The sequence below is a fragment of the Chiroxiphia lanceolata genome, chromosome 2 (genome assembly GCF_009829145.1).
Source record: "Chiroxiphia lanceolata isolate bChiLan1 chromosome 2, bChiLan1.pri, whole genome shotgun sequence".
NCBI classification, from domain to species: domain Eukaryota; kingdom Metazoa; phylum Chordata; class Aves; order Passeriformes; family Pipridae; genus Chiroxiphia; species Chiroxiphia lanceolata.
This window is the reverse complement of record NC_045638.1, coordinates 72576077-72590647: the sequence shown is the minus strand read 5'-3', so window position 1 is coordinate 72590647 and position 14571 is coordinate 72576077. Positions and strand designations below refer to the sequence as shown.

At 41.2% G+C, this 14571-nt stretch overlaps 1 protein-coding gene across 2 annotated transcripts; it reads right to left on the bottom strand.

The window, feature by feature from the left end:
• Positions 1-1552: 1552 nt before the first annotated feature.
• Positions 1553-12656, bottom strand: GPR12 (G protein-coupled receptor 12). Of its 2 annotated transcripts, none has more exons than XM_032680413.1 (2): positions 12559-12656; positions 1553-11945 (listed from the first exon to the last, which is right to left on the bottom strand). In XM_032680413.1, the coding sequence occupies exon 2, from the start codon at positions 11931-11933 to the stop codon at positions 10929-10931; it is 1005 nt and encodes a 334-aa protein (XP_032536304.1). In that variant the 5' UTR covers positions 11934-11945; positions 12559-12656; the 3' UTR covers positions 1553-10928. The 2 variants fall into 2 exon arrangements, with proteins under 2 accessions (XP_032536304.1, XP_032536305.1); XM_032680414.1 differs by having other exon boundaries at positions 12542-12640.
• Between the last annotated feature and the right edge of the window lie 1915 nt (positions 12657-14571).

Below are 14571 nucleotides of genomic sequence, written 5' to 3'. Positions count from 1 at the left end.
AATAGGAATATCTTTACATTCTGGCTGATTACCATTAAGTTTTGGCAGGTTTTTACTATTTTATTTATTCATTTGGGCAGTCATTTTGCCCTATTAATGGTAATTCCATCCATTAGGCAGATGCCAATGCTGGGAGATGTTGAAGGGGCACTAACACAGCAACACCAAGATGCTTGAACCACCCAACCCTGCTGTTCCTGGCTTGTTCCTGCTTGTCCTGACTTTAAAAGCAGGTTAAAAATGCATTGCACAGTCAGAACAGGTTTAGTTTATTGTCCTACTTTAGGCTCCAGCCTAAAGTCCAAACTAAAGTCCTAATCAAGCCCAAACTGATCCCCAAACAGCCATGGCCACATGATTTCAATACTGGCTTCTCCATTAGGTGAAACATTTATTTCTCCTCCCTCTCTATTGCTTTTTTTCCAAACTAATTTTTATTTCTTTACCAGTTTAACAGAGTGGATGGCTGACTGTTCCTAAGGGTCTGTATTGTGTAGTTGTGGTTCATGTTTATTGTAAGCAAAAAGCATTTATCAAATACATCCCAATCACCATTGTGCTGTAGTTCTTTCGGTGTAGTTTAACTACAGAAAAACAAACTGGGTTTCTACTCCTGCACCATGATACCAACTTCTTCTCTAGATAAAACAGATGCTGCCTCAATGTCTGATGTGAGAGGTGGAGAGGACAGCTGCGTCTGGTAGAAGTAAACATCACTAAGATCTCTTCCAGTATACATCTGAGCTGCAGGACTGTAGTCCTGCATCATGTAGAGGAAGCAGCCGCGCTCTTGGTCACTTACCTGGGTATCTGCCAGTCACTGGTCAATTTTGTACAGAAGGCACATAACAGTCAGTCTTACGGCGAGAGATGTAACTCAGCCCATCTATTTATATGCCTGGAAAATAAGCTGAGGATTCAAGAAAACCATTTAAAAGAATTAAGATATACATTTTATAAAAAATTTAATTTGGAAAATTAGATGGTCCAGCATGTTCTTTTAGCCTGTCTGTAACAGTCAAATTGGAAATACAGAACTCTGATCATGCATCTGATTTTGCAGTTATTTAATTGGAGGATTAGGACCAAAGGTCTAAAAAAAAAAAATCTAGGTTAACATAGTTTCTTGCAACTGTTACCTCTCCCAGTTAATGACTGCTAAGTCAAATATTTACATCCATTTAGCATTTATTTTTTTTCCCCAAAATCTGAGTGTATATAGTGATAATAAATTGCAGTGTGTCAGAAGTGAGTGCAGTAGAGACAAACCAAAAAAGAAAGGTCTTGGAAGGCCGCTCTGGCTTTCACTTGGAATTCCACATTCAAGAACTCCTCTTAGCTCTTCTTTCAGTGTTTTTGTACAAAACTGATACTTTCTTCTGGAGTGTTAGTAGATGCAGGGGACCTACAGAAATTGAACTGAAGTTTGGACATCTGAATTTAATTCCCCAGGTTTAGTCAGTGTTATCTGTCATCTCCTTGCACTGGAACATACTTAATTTTATATTTGTAGAAAGGATATTGTTATTTGCAACAGAATGTGAAATTCAATGAAATGAAATGAACAAGTTTTTTTTTTAGAAAGGAAAATTTATTTATGGTTACATACACCACATATAAAATTAACATTTAACTGAAACATGTATTTGTTTCCATCATTTATGACTAAACACAATGTTGACTACAAAACTGTACAGTTTATATTTAGTAACCAATTCTTACAGCATAGTGCAATTGTACCATTTTATAAAGAAAATAATTTGTGCCTTTTTTTAAATAAAGTGCATTAAATTACTATCTTGTATACAACAAGAAGCTCTGTAGTCGCAATTCAAAGCTTTAAGCTTAAGGGAAACTGAGGCCAAGATGTCTCACTTCCTTTTAAAATCACTTCATACATTGGCAAGGTATGGTTCAAACTTCAACCACGGTTAAATTAAAAAAAAACACCTAAATTAGTATAAGAAATAACCGCAGGCCTTTATGTATGAAACCAGTAATTGGTTTTCATATAAAAAGCACAACATGCAGAACTTCAATCCATCTGGCTCCTAGTGAGATGAGAACTATCCCCCATGCAGATGCTTTCGCTAAGGCTTTTAGAATTCAGCACAGAACTACACTGCAGTCAGTAGTACCAGGTGTTTACCTAAATAATACCATGTGTCCTCAGAAAAGTTCTCTCTGAAAATGTGATGAGATGAACATGGCAAACCATGGGTTATTTTTAATTGCATTTGGCAACAAATAATGTGGGGGTCTAGTTATTAAGTCTAGGAAATTACAAGTGGTTCTACTAGCCCAGGGTATTCCAAATTTCATGGCCTGAAGTTAAAGACAGTTTTACAGCTTTATTTCAGAGGCACATTTATAGCATCTTATCCTAACATACAAATGAAATTTCATTTGTGAACACATTTACAACCAATTTTTGTAGATTTTGGCTGTGACAGTAAAGCTGAGACCAAACAAAGGACGCCTTAAGCCCAAAAGAGTAAAAAGATGTAGACATCAAAATGGATAGAGGTGTAACGTGACTCTTTCTAGAAACAAAGACAAAACCAAGAATGTCCATTTCCTTTGGCTGGCTCTGGCTGAGGCCTAACAGAAAAGTCAATATTCTTGTCCTCCTCCATACATACACGGGACTGCTATTATCTTCAACATAAAATATATTGGAGCACACGGAAGTAACCCTAGAGATTGCCTGAGTATTTTGCTGCATATGTAATCTAGGCAATTTACCTGCCTCTTCAGCTGCAATAGTTATTCCACACTTTTGGCACAAATCACACATACTGTTCCTACATTCTCGAAAAGTGCATTTTCTTCCTAAAGGGACCGGCCGGCATTCAGAAGCAGACTACTGTACATTCAGCTGCTCAGCTCTGGGGTAGCTGCTGTGTAAAAAGCTCCCTGCTGGAGCATGCTAACTCCCAGCCACGACTTACTCTCCTCCTCCTGGACTAAGGAAAGTCTCTGCTTACACTGAAAGACCAATACAAAAGAAAGGAGCTCAGATTTGGCTGGAATGTGATCGAAGAAGGCTCGCTATTTTCTGTCATGTCGTCAAAAAGCTCTGTGCTGAGAGCAGAGCTCCCTTCCAAACCCAGCATGCTCTGACCTACAATCAACCCTACAGAAAAGCCTCACCTCCATGCTCTTTTCTCATGAGCCCTCTGGGGCAAGAGGCACCACAAAGTGAACTGAGTGTTGCTCATATACTGAAGGAGTACATCGTCAGAGGGCAACCAAAGAGTGGCAAAACAAAAACTCATGAATGGGGCACAACTCCCCACACTCCATGGGGACACAACATTATGTCCCTTTCAGGATGAGGGTACCTCAATTTTCAAAGGGCCAGGTCATGCTGCTTTCATTTGCATACTATAAAAATATTTCTTCCCTGAAAATGGTGAAGCCAAATTCCTGATTATTTTGATGGGTTTAATCTTAGTGAACACTGAAGTAAGAGGAAAATTCTATGGGGACCGTAAGTAATCAATGCATTAAGAGCTCTATATGTTGGCCCTAAATCTTAGAGGTCCTAGACCTTTTTCCTAGAACATCATCGAAACATATATGTAATTTACGTGCCCTTTAAAAATGAATGCATAAAATTTTTTAGATACTCTGGCATCAGCCAGTGCAAAATGTGCACCTGTGTCACATAACTGTGTGGAGTGCTGTTTAGACTCATGATCTGAGCAGCCCTGTTACCAAAGCACCTATGAAAGACAGAAAAAGAGCAGGAGAGAACAGGGAACATTGTATTCAGGAAGATATAGCTGCTACATAGGCTCATGTTTGTGACAAATATCCTTCCTGCATTCTGTCCCACATGTGGTGATAGAACACATTCCTGTAATCTCAAAGTGGGGTTTATCCAAATTCAAGACATGAGAATTTGCCTCCCTTCCCAAACCTCTAGCTGGTCTTTCTTTGTGGAAACATCAATTGCCACTGAATCTTTCAGTGTCTGCAAGACTCATATAAGTTCGGCAATATTTTTCTTTAAACATATAAAACCGCCTCAGCAAAGATGTTACACTTTGACCATGTCAACACTGAAGGTATAGAGCATGAGATATACCATACCATGTATATAAAAAATAAATTAAATAATCATAATAATTATGTGTATATATATTATATTTAAGTATGTAATTATGCTACTTAAAAGTGATAGCTCATCATACGTAATTAAGCTAATGGCATACCAAAATACTCTAAGAAACTCTCTGTTCAGCATATAATATAATTACTACTTAAACTCTTTATGTTAAATCTGAACATAGGCATTTCCCTTTAAGAATGAGTTTATATTTAAAAGAAAAATCTATTTTATTGGTACCTCTTTGCGCCTCCATTTTCTAAGGTAAATCCTTGCAGGATGCAGTCTTCAGCTTGTGCAGAGCGTATTGGCTTGCTTTTTTCTTGAGGAACTGGGACTAGGCCTGTGCTCAGACCTCATGGTTGGGATCAAATGGTTTGAGGAAAAAAGAATATTAGAGTAAAAAAAATGGTAGCAGTACACTTCCCTCCAGTTTTTCTTCTCCACAGGTGAATCAGACATTTCCAGTGCAAGGCAAATGCTCATTGAAGTTGTTAAATAAAAAAGCGCTGCTATTATATTTGAAAGGGTTATATCAAACTATTAAAAAACTTTGTAAATAAGCTTTTACCTAAAAATGCACCACTGTACTTATGAGAGGCAGGTACTCAGAATCACAGAATCATTTAAGTTGAAAAAGACCTCTAGGATCATCGAATCCAACTGTAAACCAATGTTTGTCTTTAAACAAAAAGGACTGTACTAGACATCTGGGGGTGCAGTGGTGGTGAGGTGAAGGATGAAAAAAAAAAAAATAAAAAACACCCAAGCCATAATCCTACGGCCCTCAGTTGAAATACTAATACTCTACACTAGTAATTTAAGGAAGCCCCCAAATATGCATTGAAAGCCCATAACTACTCTATGCTTTTTAGAAAGGTCTATGTTACTTAGAGCTATCAGATAATTGAATCGGGTCATTAGTTCTGGGACATAAGACTCTTCCCCCTACCTGTGAGGGGGAAACCCATAATACTGTCTTGTTTAGTTAAATATCTAGCATGTCAGTGAGCATGTAAAAATTGCCTTGGCATATGTAGAGAGCAAAACGAAGGTTTGGGGAGGTGAGGACAATTTCCTTAAAAGACAATTCAAGGAGTCTGTGATGGCAACTTTGATTGCTGTTCTAAAGTGAGTTTTACTCTCTCGCCTATTTGCAAAAAATCTCCACTGGAAAAATCTCCCTTTATCCTTTTGGTGGCACTGAATTAATTTGCATCACAGCAGTGGTGCACTAGTTAACTGCAATAGGGTTTCACCTAACCTACAGTCAGGTTTCATTTTCTTCCTTCTCTTCTAGAAGATGTTTGTGTAAGAGTAAATGAAATGTGCAACTCTTTGTGCGGCTTACAAGATCACAATAATTTTGTGAATAAACCACAGCATGAACTTTTTTTAGTGTAAAGGCATACTGTTTTCAAAGAAACATTTACTGAGAAGTTACAGGCTCAGCTGCTCCTCAAAAGAAACAGAAATACCTAATGACTTATCGTAAAATAATCTGCTGGTAGTGCTACTTGTGCATTTTCAATGTTTTTCCACAAAACCTCTCTTCTGATTTCAAGTGGAACCACACAAGACTATGCTAATAAGACAAGTAATAATCTGAATAAAACATGAGGTGACATTTTCAAGGAAGGGGGATCTCACTTCTGATCATATCCCTCCCTCTCTTTTCTCTGGACACCATTCAACAGGAGCAACAATACTGCCAGCCTCAAGGATATAGGACTGCTGCAATACACCCCAGAACAAGGGCAGTCCCAGGGCCCCTCTCAGGTGCTCCATGTGCACTGGGTCAGGTTCCAAATGGACAGCTCAAAATAATGTTCTCTCAGGGGATGCATTCATTCAAGCATCCTTCCTATCCAAGCTCAAGCACTGAGTATCTGGCTGTTTCACCAAGCCATAAAGACTTCCACCTCTCATCATTCACCTAATACGAAAGCAGATATCCTTGCAGTTCACCCAGATTTCTCATGCATTAAGAGGAACTGCGAATTCTTGGTCTGAAGAAGACAGCAGCACCCAATTTTAAGGGGTAATTTCCTTTTGCACCAAAAAAGTATTTCCAGACAGGAGACCTTTCAAGTTTATTGAGAGTCCCATCATTCTTATACTGACAAATGAGGGAGATACGCATGCCTAATTTATCTTTTGTGACCTATTGCTTATTCATGACATATAAATTACACCACTTCCTTTTAGTCCCTTCCTTTTAGTTCTCTATAAGCAGAGACTGAGAGATCTTAATTTTTCGCCATTGAACATCTCTGGACTACCACTAAGCAGAACTAGAACCACTCAGTATCTCAGACAAAGTGACAGAATAGCTAGTGGTTTTTTACATAGTGACTACTCTGTCTAATTCTTATTTTTATTTTTATTTCTTTATTTATTGTACACAGAAATGTACACCTTCTTTTCATAAAAGTTGGGGCCAACATTTTGAAAATCATGTTCTGAACGTTACAGAACCACTTTCTTTTTTTTTTTTTTAAGTAATGAGTGTGTAGTTATGTTTCAGGGGCTTGATTTGTAGTGATGCTATTTTATCCCAACTTCCAGTCACCAGCAGGTTGCTTATCACCTTGGGGAAATGAAGTCTCATGCATCTTACTTTTAAAGGCTAAACAATCCCTAAGAAAATGAGGTAACAAAATAACAGCTCTGTGGGGACAGCATGGCTGCTGGTTTAAGCCAAAGTTCACTGCTGTCCATGGAGGGGCTTTAGTGACTCCAAGATGCCTCAAGGTTGGTCGCTGAACACTAAAAGATGGACACAGCTGCTTATGTTACTGAGTGTCCATGGTAGGAAGACACAGCAGCAATATCAGGCCTTTCAGCTAGCCTCCAAATAGCCTGAGTATTGGTAGGGGTTTTCCTCACTGATACCAAAACTAAGCTGTCTTCAGAATGGGCCAGCACCATTTATCATGTCCATCTTGATAAGCATGGCAAATTCAGTATTTTCTGTTACAACTGGAAATCCTGAACACAATTTACCTACAGAATGCTGTGCAACTAAATGCCAAATGATGAAAAGAATAAAAATCTCCACCGTAGTATGTAATTTTTTCTTGCCAATAGCACAAATTTGGGACCCAAGAATTACAATAAAATATTATTGCTGTGTAATTCTATTCAGGAACTTAATAAGACAAATCAACCAGAAATGATGTCCCACATCGGTCTGATAGCATCTGCTTAACAAAGGAAGACTTATGCTAATTGAAAGTCCTTATGCAAGTTACTGTTTTTTGTTTAAAGTAATATTGCTTCCTCTCTATTGCTCTGAGTTTTCTCAGCAGTTTATATTACCTGCAACATGGAGGATTTTATTGCTTTTGTGCTAAACACATATTTCCCCTTATTGCTGAAATCTTACTGTTAGGAGAAATGGTTAAAAAAAAAAAAAAAGATGACTATCTAAAAAAATCCTCTCCCAAGCTTTGAGGATGAACATATGAAAAAGCGACCACAGTAAATTTTTCTCATCAAGATATAACCTGTTACTAACTTTGGGTCAAGTGCTTCAATAAATAAACATGAACTTCAATTCTTTAAAGTAAATGACATATTAAGAAATAGAAGTCTTTTGTCATTACGATGGAGATGTGAAAGCTACTTCACTGTACACAGAATCTAACCTCCCTGGTCTTACACATGGGTGTTGTTTGATGGGACAACAAAATATCAGAATCCTGCAAGCTGGTGGGATTTCTGCCAGTTTCAGAGGGATCTTGGATGGATACCGGCACCTCACCATACCGAACTGGGGCCTATCCTGTAATCCTGAGGGGACAGCAGGGAATTGCTTAATTCCTCAGGGTCTGGAAAGTGGCTAGCTGTCAAGCAATCCTCCTGTGCGAGTGAGGTCGGCACCTTCATACACACAGCTCTGGCCCTACTCTGAAGAGTTTGTTCAAAGGTGTGTTATATAGCACCTGCCAAGTACTGCAAACCATGTTAAAGTTTGGCCTGACAGCTGCGGGCAAACCTATGTCATTGACTTCCAGTAGGATTTTCTGGCCTGTGCTGCACAGTCTTAATTTAAGAACATATTTCTGGAAGAGACAACATCCTCCCTGGAGGTCACAGCAGAGGCTTGGGAGGCAGAATCATGTTTCTCATCCGTATGTGGTGAAAGACAACCACGCACTACTCCTCAAAACAAGGGCAAATCCCATCCCTATGAGCTAGCTTTGTGGGACTGCTATAATTAATCCTTCTTTCCTCTTTGACTTGCAGTGTTCCTCAGGAGAGAAGCTTCCAATTACAAATCTCTCTGCTCTGGCACAAGGAAAAGGTTAGCTCCCCCAGCGCTCTGGAGAGCCTCTGTGGATTCGAGCAGCCTGTGGAGCAAGGAAGATGACAAGGACACTAGGTGAACCAGCATGAGAGGATGAGATTACCTCCCTCTGTGCTGTCTTTTTCTGGCTTCCCCATCACACAGGTGTTGTGTAGAGAAAAATGCTAATGCCTGTGAAGTTATCCAAGAGGATGAGAACAGATCTGCATAAGCAAAACAACAGTTGCCCTCTGGACTGAATTTTGGTCGCAGTTTTAGCTTTTATAATCATCATATGTTTTGCAATCTGATAAAGAAGAACAAATGCAGGAAAAAAGAAGGGAGTAAAGTTTGCGTGACTAACTTAAAGTGTCATTCTATGTTATTGAGCCTCCCTACATTATTCATCTCATGATTTTTACTGCCATTAATTCCCAATACTTTGCATACTTGCAAAACTGCACACATACGTAGCACAGATTTCTACAAAGTGAGTATTTCTTACACAAAAATGCAACAACTGAAGTTTCATTAGCATTCAGAAGTAGATAAAGAACACCAATATCCCACACTGAGCAGAAGTCATAGTCTTAACTCTGCTGAGCACCTGTAAATCACAGGGAAGCCAGGGGAGCTTCAAATTCACAGCTCTACTAGATCATGCCATGCAATTAATAAATTAATCAGATTACAAAGTAAGAGCCAAATATCATGAAGGTTGAACCAAGTAAACAATGGAATTTAAACCCAGCATTGCAACTAAAATTAGTTATTGCTCATAAAAATGTCTACAGAGCCTCGTTTACAGACAACTCACATTTGAGATTCAGCTTTGTGTATAGCATATGATTCTTAACGTCACAGAAACTTTGCCACAAAAAGCTACAGTCATCCGAATGTCCACGTGAAAAGGACTGATTCCATTTGGAAAAATCCAGACCAGCAATGCAGTTGTCTCTACTATCTCTACTATACAGGTATATTTTTTCATTGAACTGTAAATATTGCTATTTTTACATTTGAGTTTGTTTGGGGTTTTTTTAATAGAAGGTACTGAAGCAACAATACAGTATGCTGACTTAGACATTCAAGGGAAAATAACCTCCTACTGGTGCCAGGGCATGAACACATTTAGCTCCCATCAACACTAACGGAAGTGGTACTCTAAACTCCATGAACTGACATGAGGGCATACTGTAAGTTTCACAAAGACATATGTCAGGAATATTTTCTCCCTGACAATCAAGTCTTCAAATTAGAAAACAATGCTTTATTTCTAGTGCATTCTAATGTGGCTCCAGTGAAAGGTTAGAAGCAGTTTGAAATTTAACCATTCATGAAAGGAAGCTCTGCTTTTTAGACCAGAACTATCATCTTACAACGGAGTGAACTGACATGGGTACAATGCAAAGAATCATGTTCTGTAGTGGATGAAACTGCCAGAAAAGGAGAAAACACCGTTTTTGTCTCCTCTTGCAGTTCTGGTTGCATACAATTATGAACCAGATATGCTCTGAGAATTTATAAATGTCAGTATTTAAAATTACATAGGAGAACAATGAAAACAAGTGGTAATAGTTTTGACTTGAAAACAAACTTAGGAAAATCATTTCATGTAGTGCTAAATATGTGCTGCGAGCAACTTGTAGGTTATTTTATTAAAGATTTTTTTAACTCTTCTGAAAAGACAAACTTGTCTGAGAAACCTAGTGTTTGATCTATTACAAACACATAGCTGAAAGAGGCCACGTTGCTTCATCAGTTTCAGAGATTCTCCCCCATCAATCAGTTTTAAAATTAATAGCATAGTGATCTCTGATGTCCCATATCTAAGGGAAAACATATGGTCGACTTTTGAAAAGGAAAGCAATGCATATCTTTTGGTTTAACATCCAGCCAGAACTCATGAGAAAACAGGTAACCCTTAAAAACAATTATCAACCTAATTCATGCTGAGATGTAAAATAAAAAGCTGTACAAGTACTTCCTCACTTAGACCAAATTTGTTGCACTGAGATTAAACACCAATAAGTCAGTACAATTGGCCATTATTTTGAAGCGCATTCTGATGATATACATATGCAGTAACAGGACTTGGTTGGTTTTTTTTTTCTTTTTTAAAAAAATTAAAGAGGAAAAAAACATCCTGACAACAGATTATAACATGCAATATAACTAAATTCAATCACATAAACAATTTCAAAGGAGGTATGCTGTTTTAATCCAATTTTAATTAGAAAGGTGAAGGTAAAATCATGGCAAACATGGCAAAGTCTGGGTAATATGACAAAAAGACCCTGAGCAACATTATAAATCTGTAAGAACACTGATTAATTTGATTTTGGGAAATCTCCCTTAAACCACTCAATTGATTTCGGTCACTGGGGTTTTCTGTTTACAAAAAGGTCAGTCCATCCTGTGGTTTTTATCTGAACCCATCACACACCATTTAATGAATGCATCTAAACCAAAGACAGAATGTCTGGAAAGTAACGTGCTAAGGAGCGTCCTCCTGGCTGCCAATCAGACATCACTAGGTGATCTTGCTCTCTGAGACAGGTTAGAAGGAATGCAGCCACAACAGATGAGCCAAAGTGCTTTCTGTATCTCCTGGTTTCTAAAAGCATATATGACAGGATTGATAATGGAATTGTAGGTAGCTGGCAGGAGGGTGGCATAGGTGTATATAGAAGGATAGGTGTAATCTGCTATTAAAGAATAAAGTGTAAAAGGCATCCAGCAAGCAGCAAAAGTCCCCAAAATAATGGCCAAAGTAGACACTCCTTTTCGGGTGGTCACATAGTGGGAAGTGGCCAGGAAATGGTGTTGCAAGGCAATCTGATGGGCATGGCGCATCACAATTTTACAGATCTGAATGTAGAGCTGCAGCATGAGGGCAAACATAAGCAAGAAAGAGACCGAAAGGACAGCTGCATTATTTTTAGTGAGTGGTCTGATAACACTGCAGGTGGATTCATCTCTGAGGCAGTTCCAGCCCATTACAGGCAGCAGTCCAATACAGATAGATGCTCCCCAGAGCAATATAAGCATGACATAGGTAAAAGTGACAGTCCTCTCTGAATTGTAAGTCAGAGCGTAATACAGGGAGAGGTAACGATCAACAGTAATAGCCAGCAAGCTGCCAACAGATGCTGAGAAAGAGGCAACGATCAGTCCAATCGTAACCAGTTTTGTAGCTTCTGATTGCAGAAGGTAGGCAAAAACAAAATTGATGATCAATCCAATGCCCGCTAAGAGATCTGCCAGTGCCAGGCTGCCTATCAGGAGGAACATGGGGGCGCGAAGACTGGGATTATGGAAAATGATCAGAACCACAATGGCATTTTCGCAGGAGATAAGGGTCCCTGAAGTACATAAGACAATGTCCCAGGGGTTTACCAAAAGCTCTGGCTCAGGGTCTACGACAGGAACCAGGGAGGAGCCTGCAGCTGAGGCATTCTCTGTAGAGCTGGCTTCTACATGATCCTGAGGCAGCCAGCTCAAATTAACCTTCAGATCTTCATTCATTTTAACCCCTGTCTTCTTCAACAGAAAGACATTATTTTTAATGTTCAGGCACATCACTGGACACATCATCCCACCCGGAACATGCATTGCCCGAGTCAGCAACACCAACCTAATGTACAGGCAGGCACTTGTTACAGAAATGTGACAATAGAAAACAAAAACAAAAAAGAAAAGGGGGGGGGATATTTAAAACTGCCCGAGATTATCCACCAAGGGACAGACCGAGGCGCGGAGGCTGAGTGACCCGTAGGGCAGTTTCCTTCAGCTGAACAGGCACGAAGGCACGGCACTGGAGGCAGACCATGAAACAGCTGAAGCCCCCATTAAGCGCCGCAATTTTGGGTGGGGGCCGCCTGCGGGGCGGCGTAAACCCCATTATCCAGCGGCCACGATCCCAAAGCGGGATTATTATTTTTGGTCGCGGAGGGAGCGGACACGATGGAGGGGGGTAGAGAGGGGAGAATATCCTTCACCGACCCCCAGTGAGGAAACCCCGCCCGAGCTGGTGGGGGTGGGGAGGGCGGAGGGAGAAGGGGGGCTTTATCTTCTCTGAGAACTTACAAACTCGACGCGGACACCACACGCACACCACCACACACTCCACGCACCCGCGGCGGCGGTTCACCTGGGCTTATCCCCCGGCGGGTCGGAGGATGGAAGGAAGGAGGAGGCACAGAGGGGTCGACGCGGTCCCTCTCCAGGCGCCAGCGGGACCGGCGCCGCGCGGGAGGGGGGGCCGAGGGCGCAGCGCAGGTGCGCGCACCCCGCGCGCGCGCGCAGGGCGTGTGCCTGTGTGTGTGTGAAGGGGCGGGGGCGCGCCTCGTGCGCGCGCGCCTGCGCAGGTGCTCGCGGAGGAGGCGGGGGGTGGGAAGAGGGCGGACACCCCCTCCTCGCTCCTCGCCGCACCCCCCGAGGTACCGCCGCGCCCACCCCCGAGGCGATCGCTCCCCTCAAACCGGCCTTACGGTGGGCAGCTGGCTTTTCCTTTGCAGCAAGAGCCTCCTGAAAATGGTTAAAATCGAAACTGTCCGTATACCGTGAGGGTGGTCAATTGCTGCTGGCATGGGTTTGCCCGGAGAGTTCGTGGTGTCTCCGCCCCCGGGGGTACTCAAAAGCTGATGACGTCACCCTCCCTGGGAGCGTTCCAGGCCAGGGTGGATGGGGTCCTGAGTGACCTGATCTAGTGAGTGGCATCCATGCCCGTGGCAGGGCATTTGGAACTAGATGATCTTGAAAGTCCTTTCCAACCCAAACTATTATTTGGTTCTATTATTCTATGACATGGCCCTGAATGACCTATTCTAGCTGATCGTGCTTTGAGATATGGGGCTGGACCAGACCACCACCATAGGCACCTTAGAACCTCAACCATTCTGTGATTCTGTGGTCTATAACCATGTGAAAATGAATCACAGAATGCCAGAATCAATTAGCTTGAAAAAGACTTCTGAAATCATAGAGTCCAAGCTATGATGGAACACCACCATGCCAACTATACCATGGAACCAAGTGCTGTGCCCGGTCTTTCCTTAAATGCATCCAGGGACAGTGACTCTACCACCTCCCTGGGCAGTCCATTCTGATGTCTATTCACCCCTTCTGTAAAGAAATTCCTCCTAGTGTCTAACCTAAACTTCCACTGGCGCAACTTAAGACTATGTCCTTTTATCCTGTCACTAGTTACATGGGAGAAGAGGCCAACCCTCCTCAGATACAACCTCCTTTCAGGTAGGTCCTGAATGACCTATTCTAGCAGATGCTGCGGGACTGGACCAGACCACCACCAGAGTGGCTCCACCTTAGATACTCTACCATTTTGTGAATCTGTGGTCTATAACCATATGAAAATGAAAATATGGTATAAAAGATTTAAAGGAGCAGTGTCCAGTATCAGGTCTAGAGCAGGTAGCACCTGACAGTGTGCTGAGAGCTGGGGCAGCCTGGGCAGGGGGATGCCTGCTGTCCCTGTTAGGGACACATGGCCAGATTTACAAAGCTGTTACATATTGAGTAGTGCAGGCAGGCTAGTGGGACCTGTAGTGAGTTAGAAACTGAACTTGCATATAAGCCACTGGGTCAGAGGAGCCACACAAAACAGCTTTAGACAAGAGATGCATATGTTTGTGTGCAGCAGGTAGTCTCCCAAGGTCCCCTATACAGTCAGTGGATAGAAGCTTGTTGTCCAGGGCAAGTCAAAACAGTGGGATGAGTTGGTCTATAGAAAAGCCTAGGAAATTTTAGGAAAATATTCTTTTTCCTCATTTACATGACTATATACCTAAAGCACTTTGGAAAATCTGGTCCTAGGGGATGATTGGAATCTGGAGGGAAGATTTCCTTCTCCTTTCTTGAGTAATGTAATCAGTAATCACGCATGGTGCCATCCTTCATTCCAGTCAACCTCAGTCATTGTACTAAGCCTTGTGTAACTTTGTTGGATGATTCAAGATTATTCATTCATATTTCTGGTGCCCTTCCTGCTTTATAACAAGGATTAAAAATGAATATCACCTTGCTGCTGATCTCTGTCTCCCAGTTTTATCCACTGATTCCTTATATGACAATGTAATAAATACTTTCCTCTGATCTGGACTGAATATATTTGGTGTGTTTTATCTTCTGTCACTCTTCCATTTAG

Coding starts and splice junctions, on each gene's coding strand:
- GPR12 (XM_032680413.1), bottom strand. CDS start 11,933: ATGAATGAAGATCTGAAGGTTAATTTGAGCTGGCTGCCTCAGGATCAT.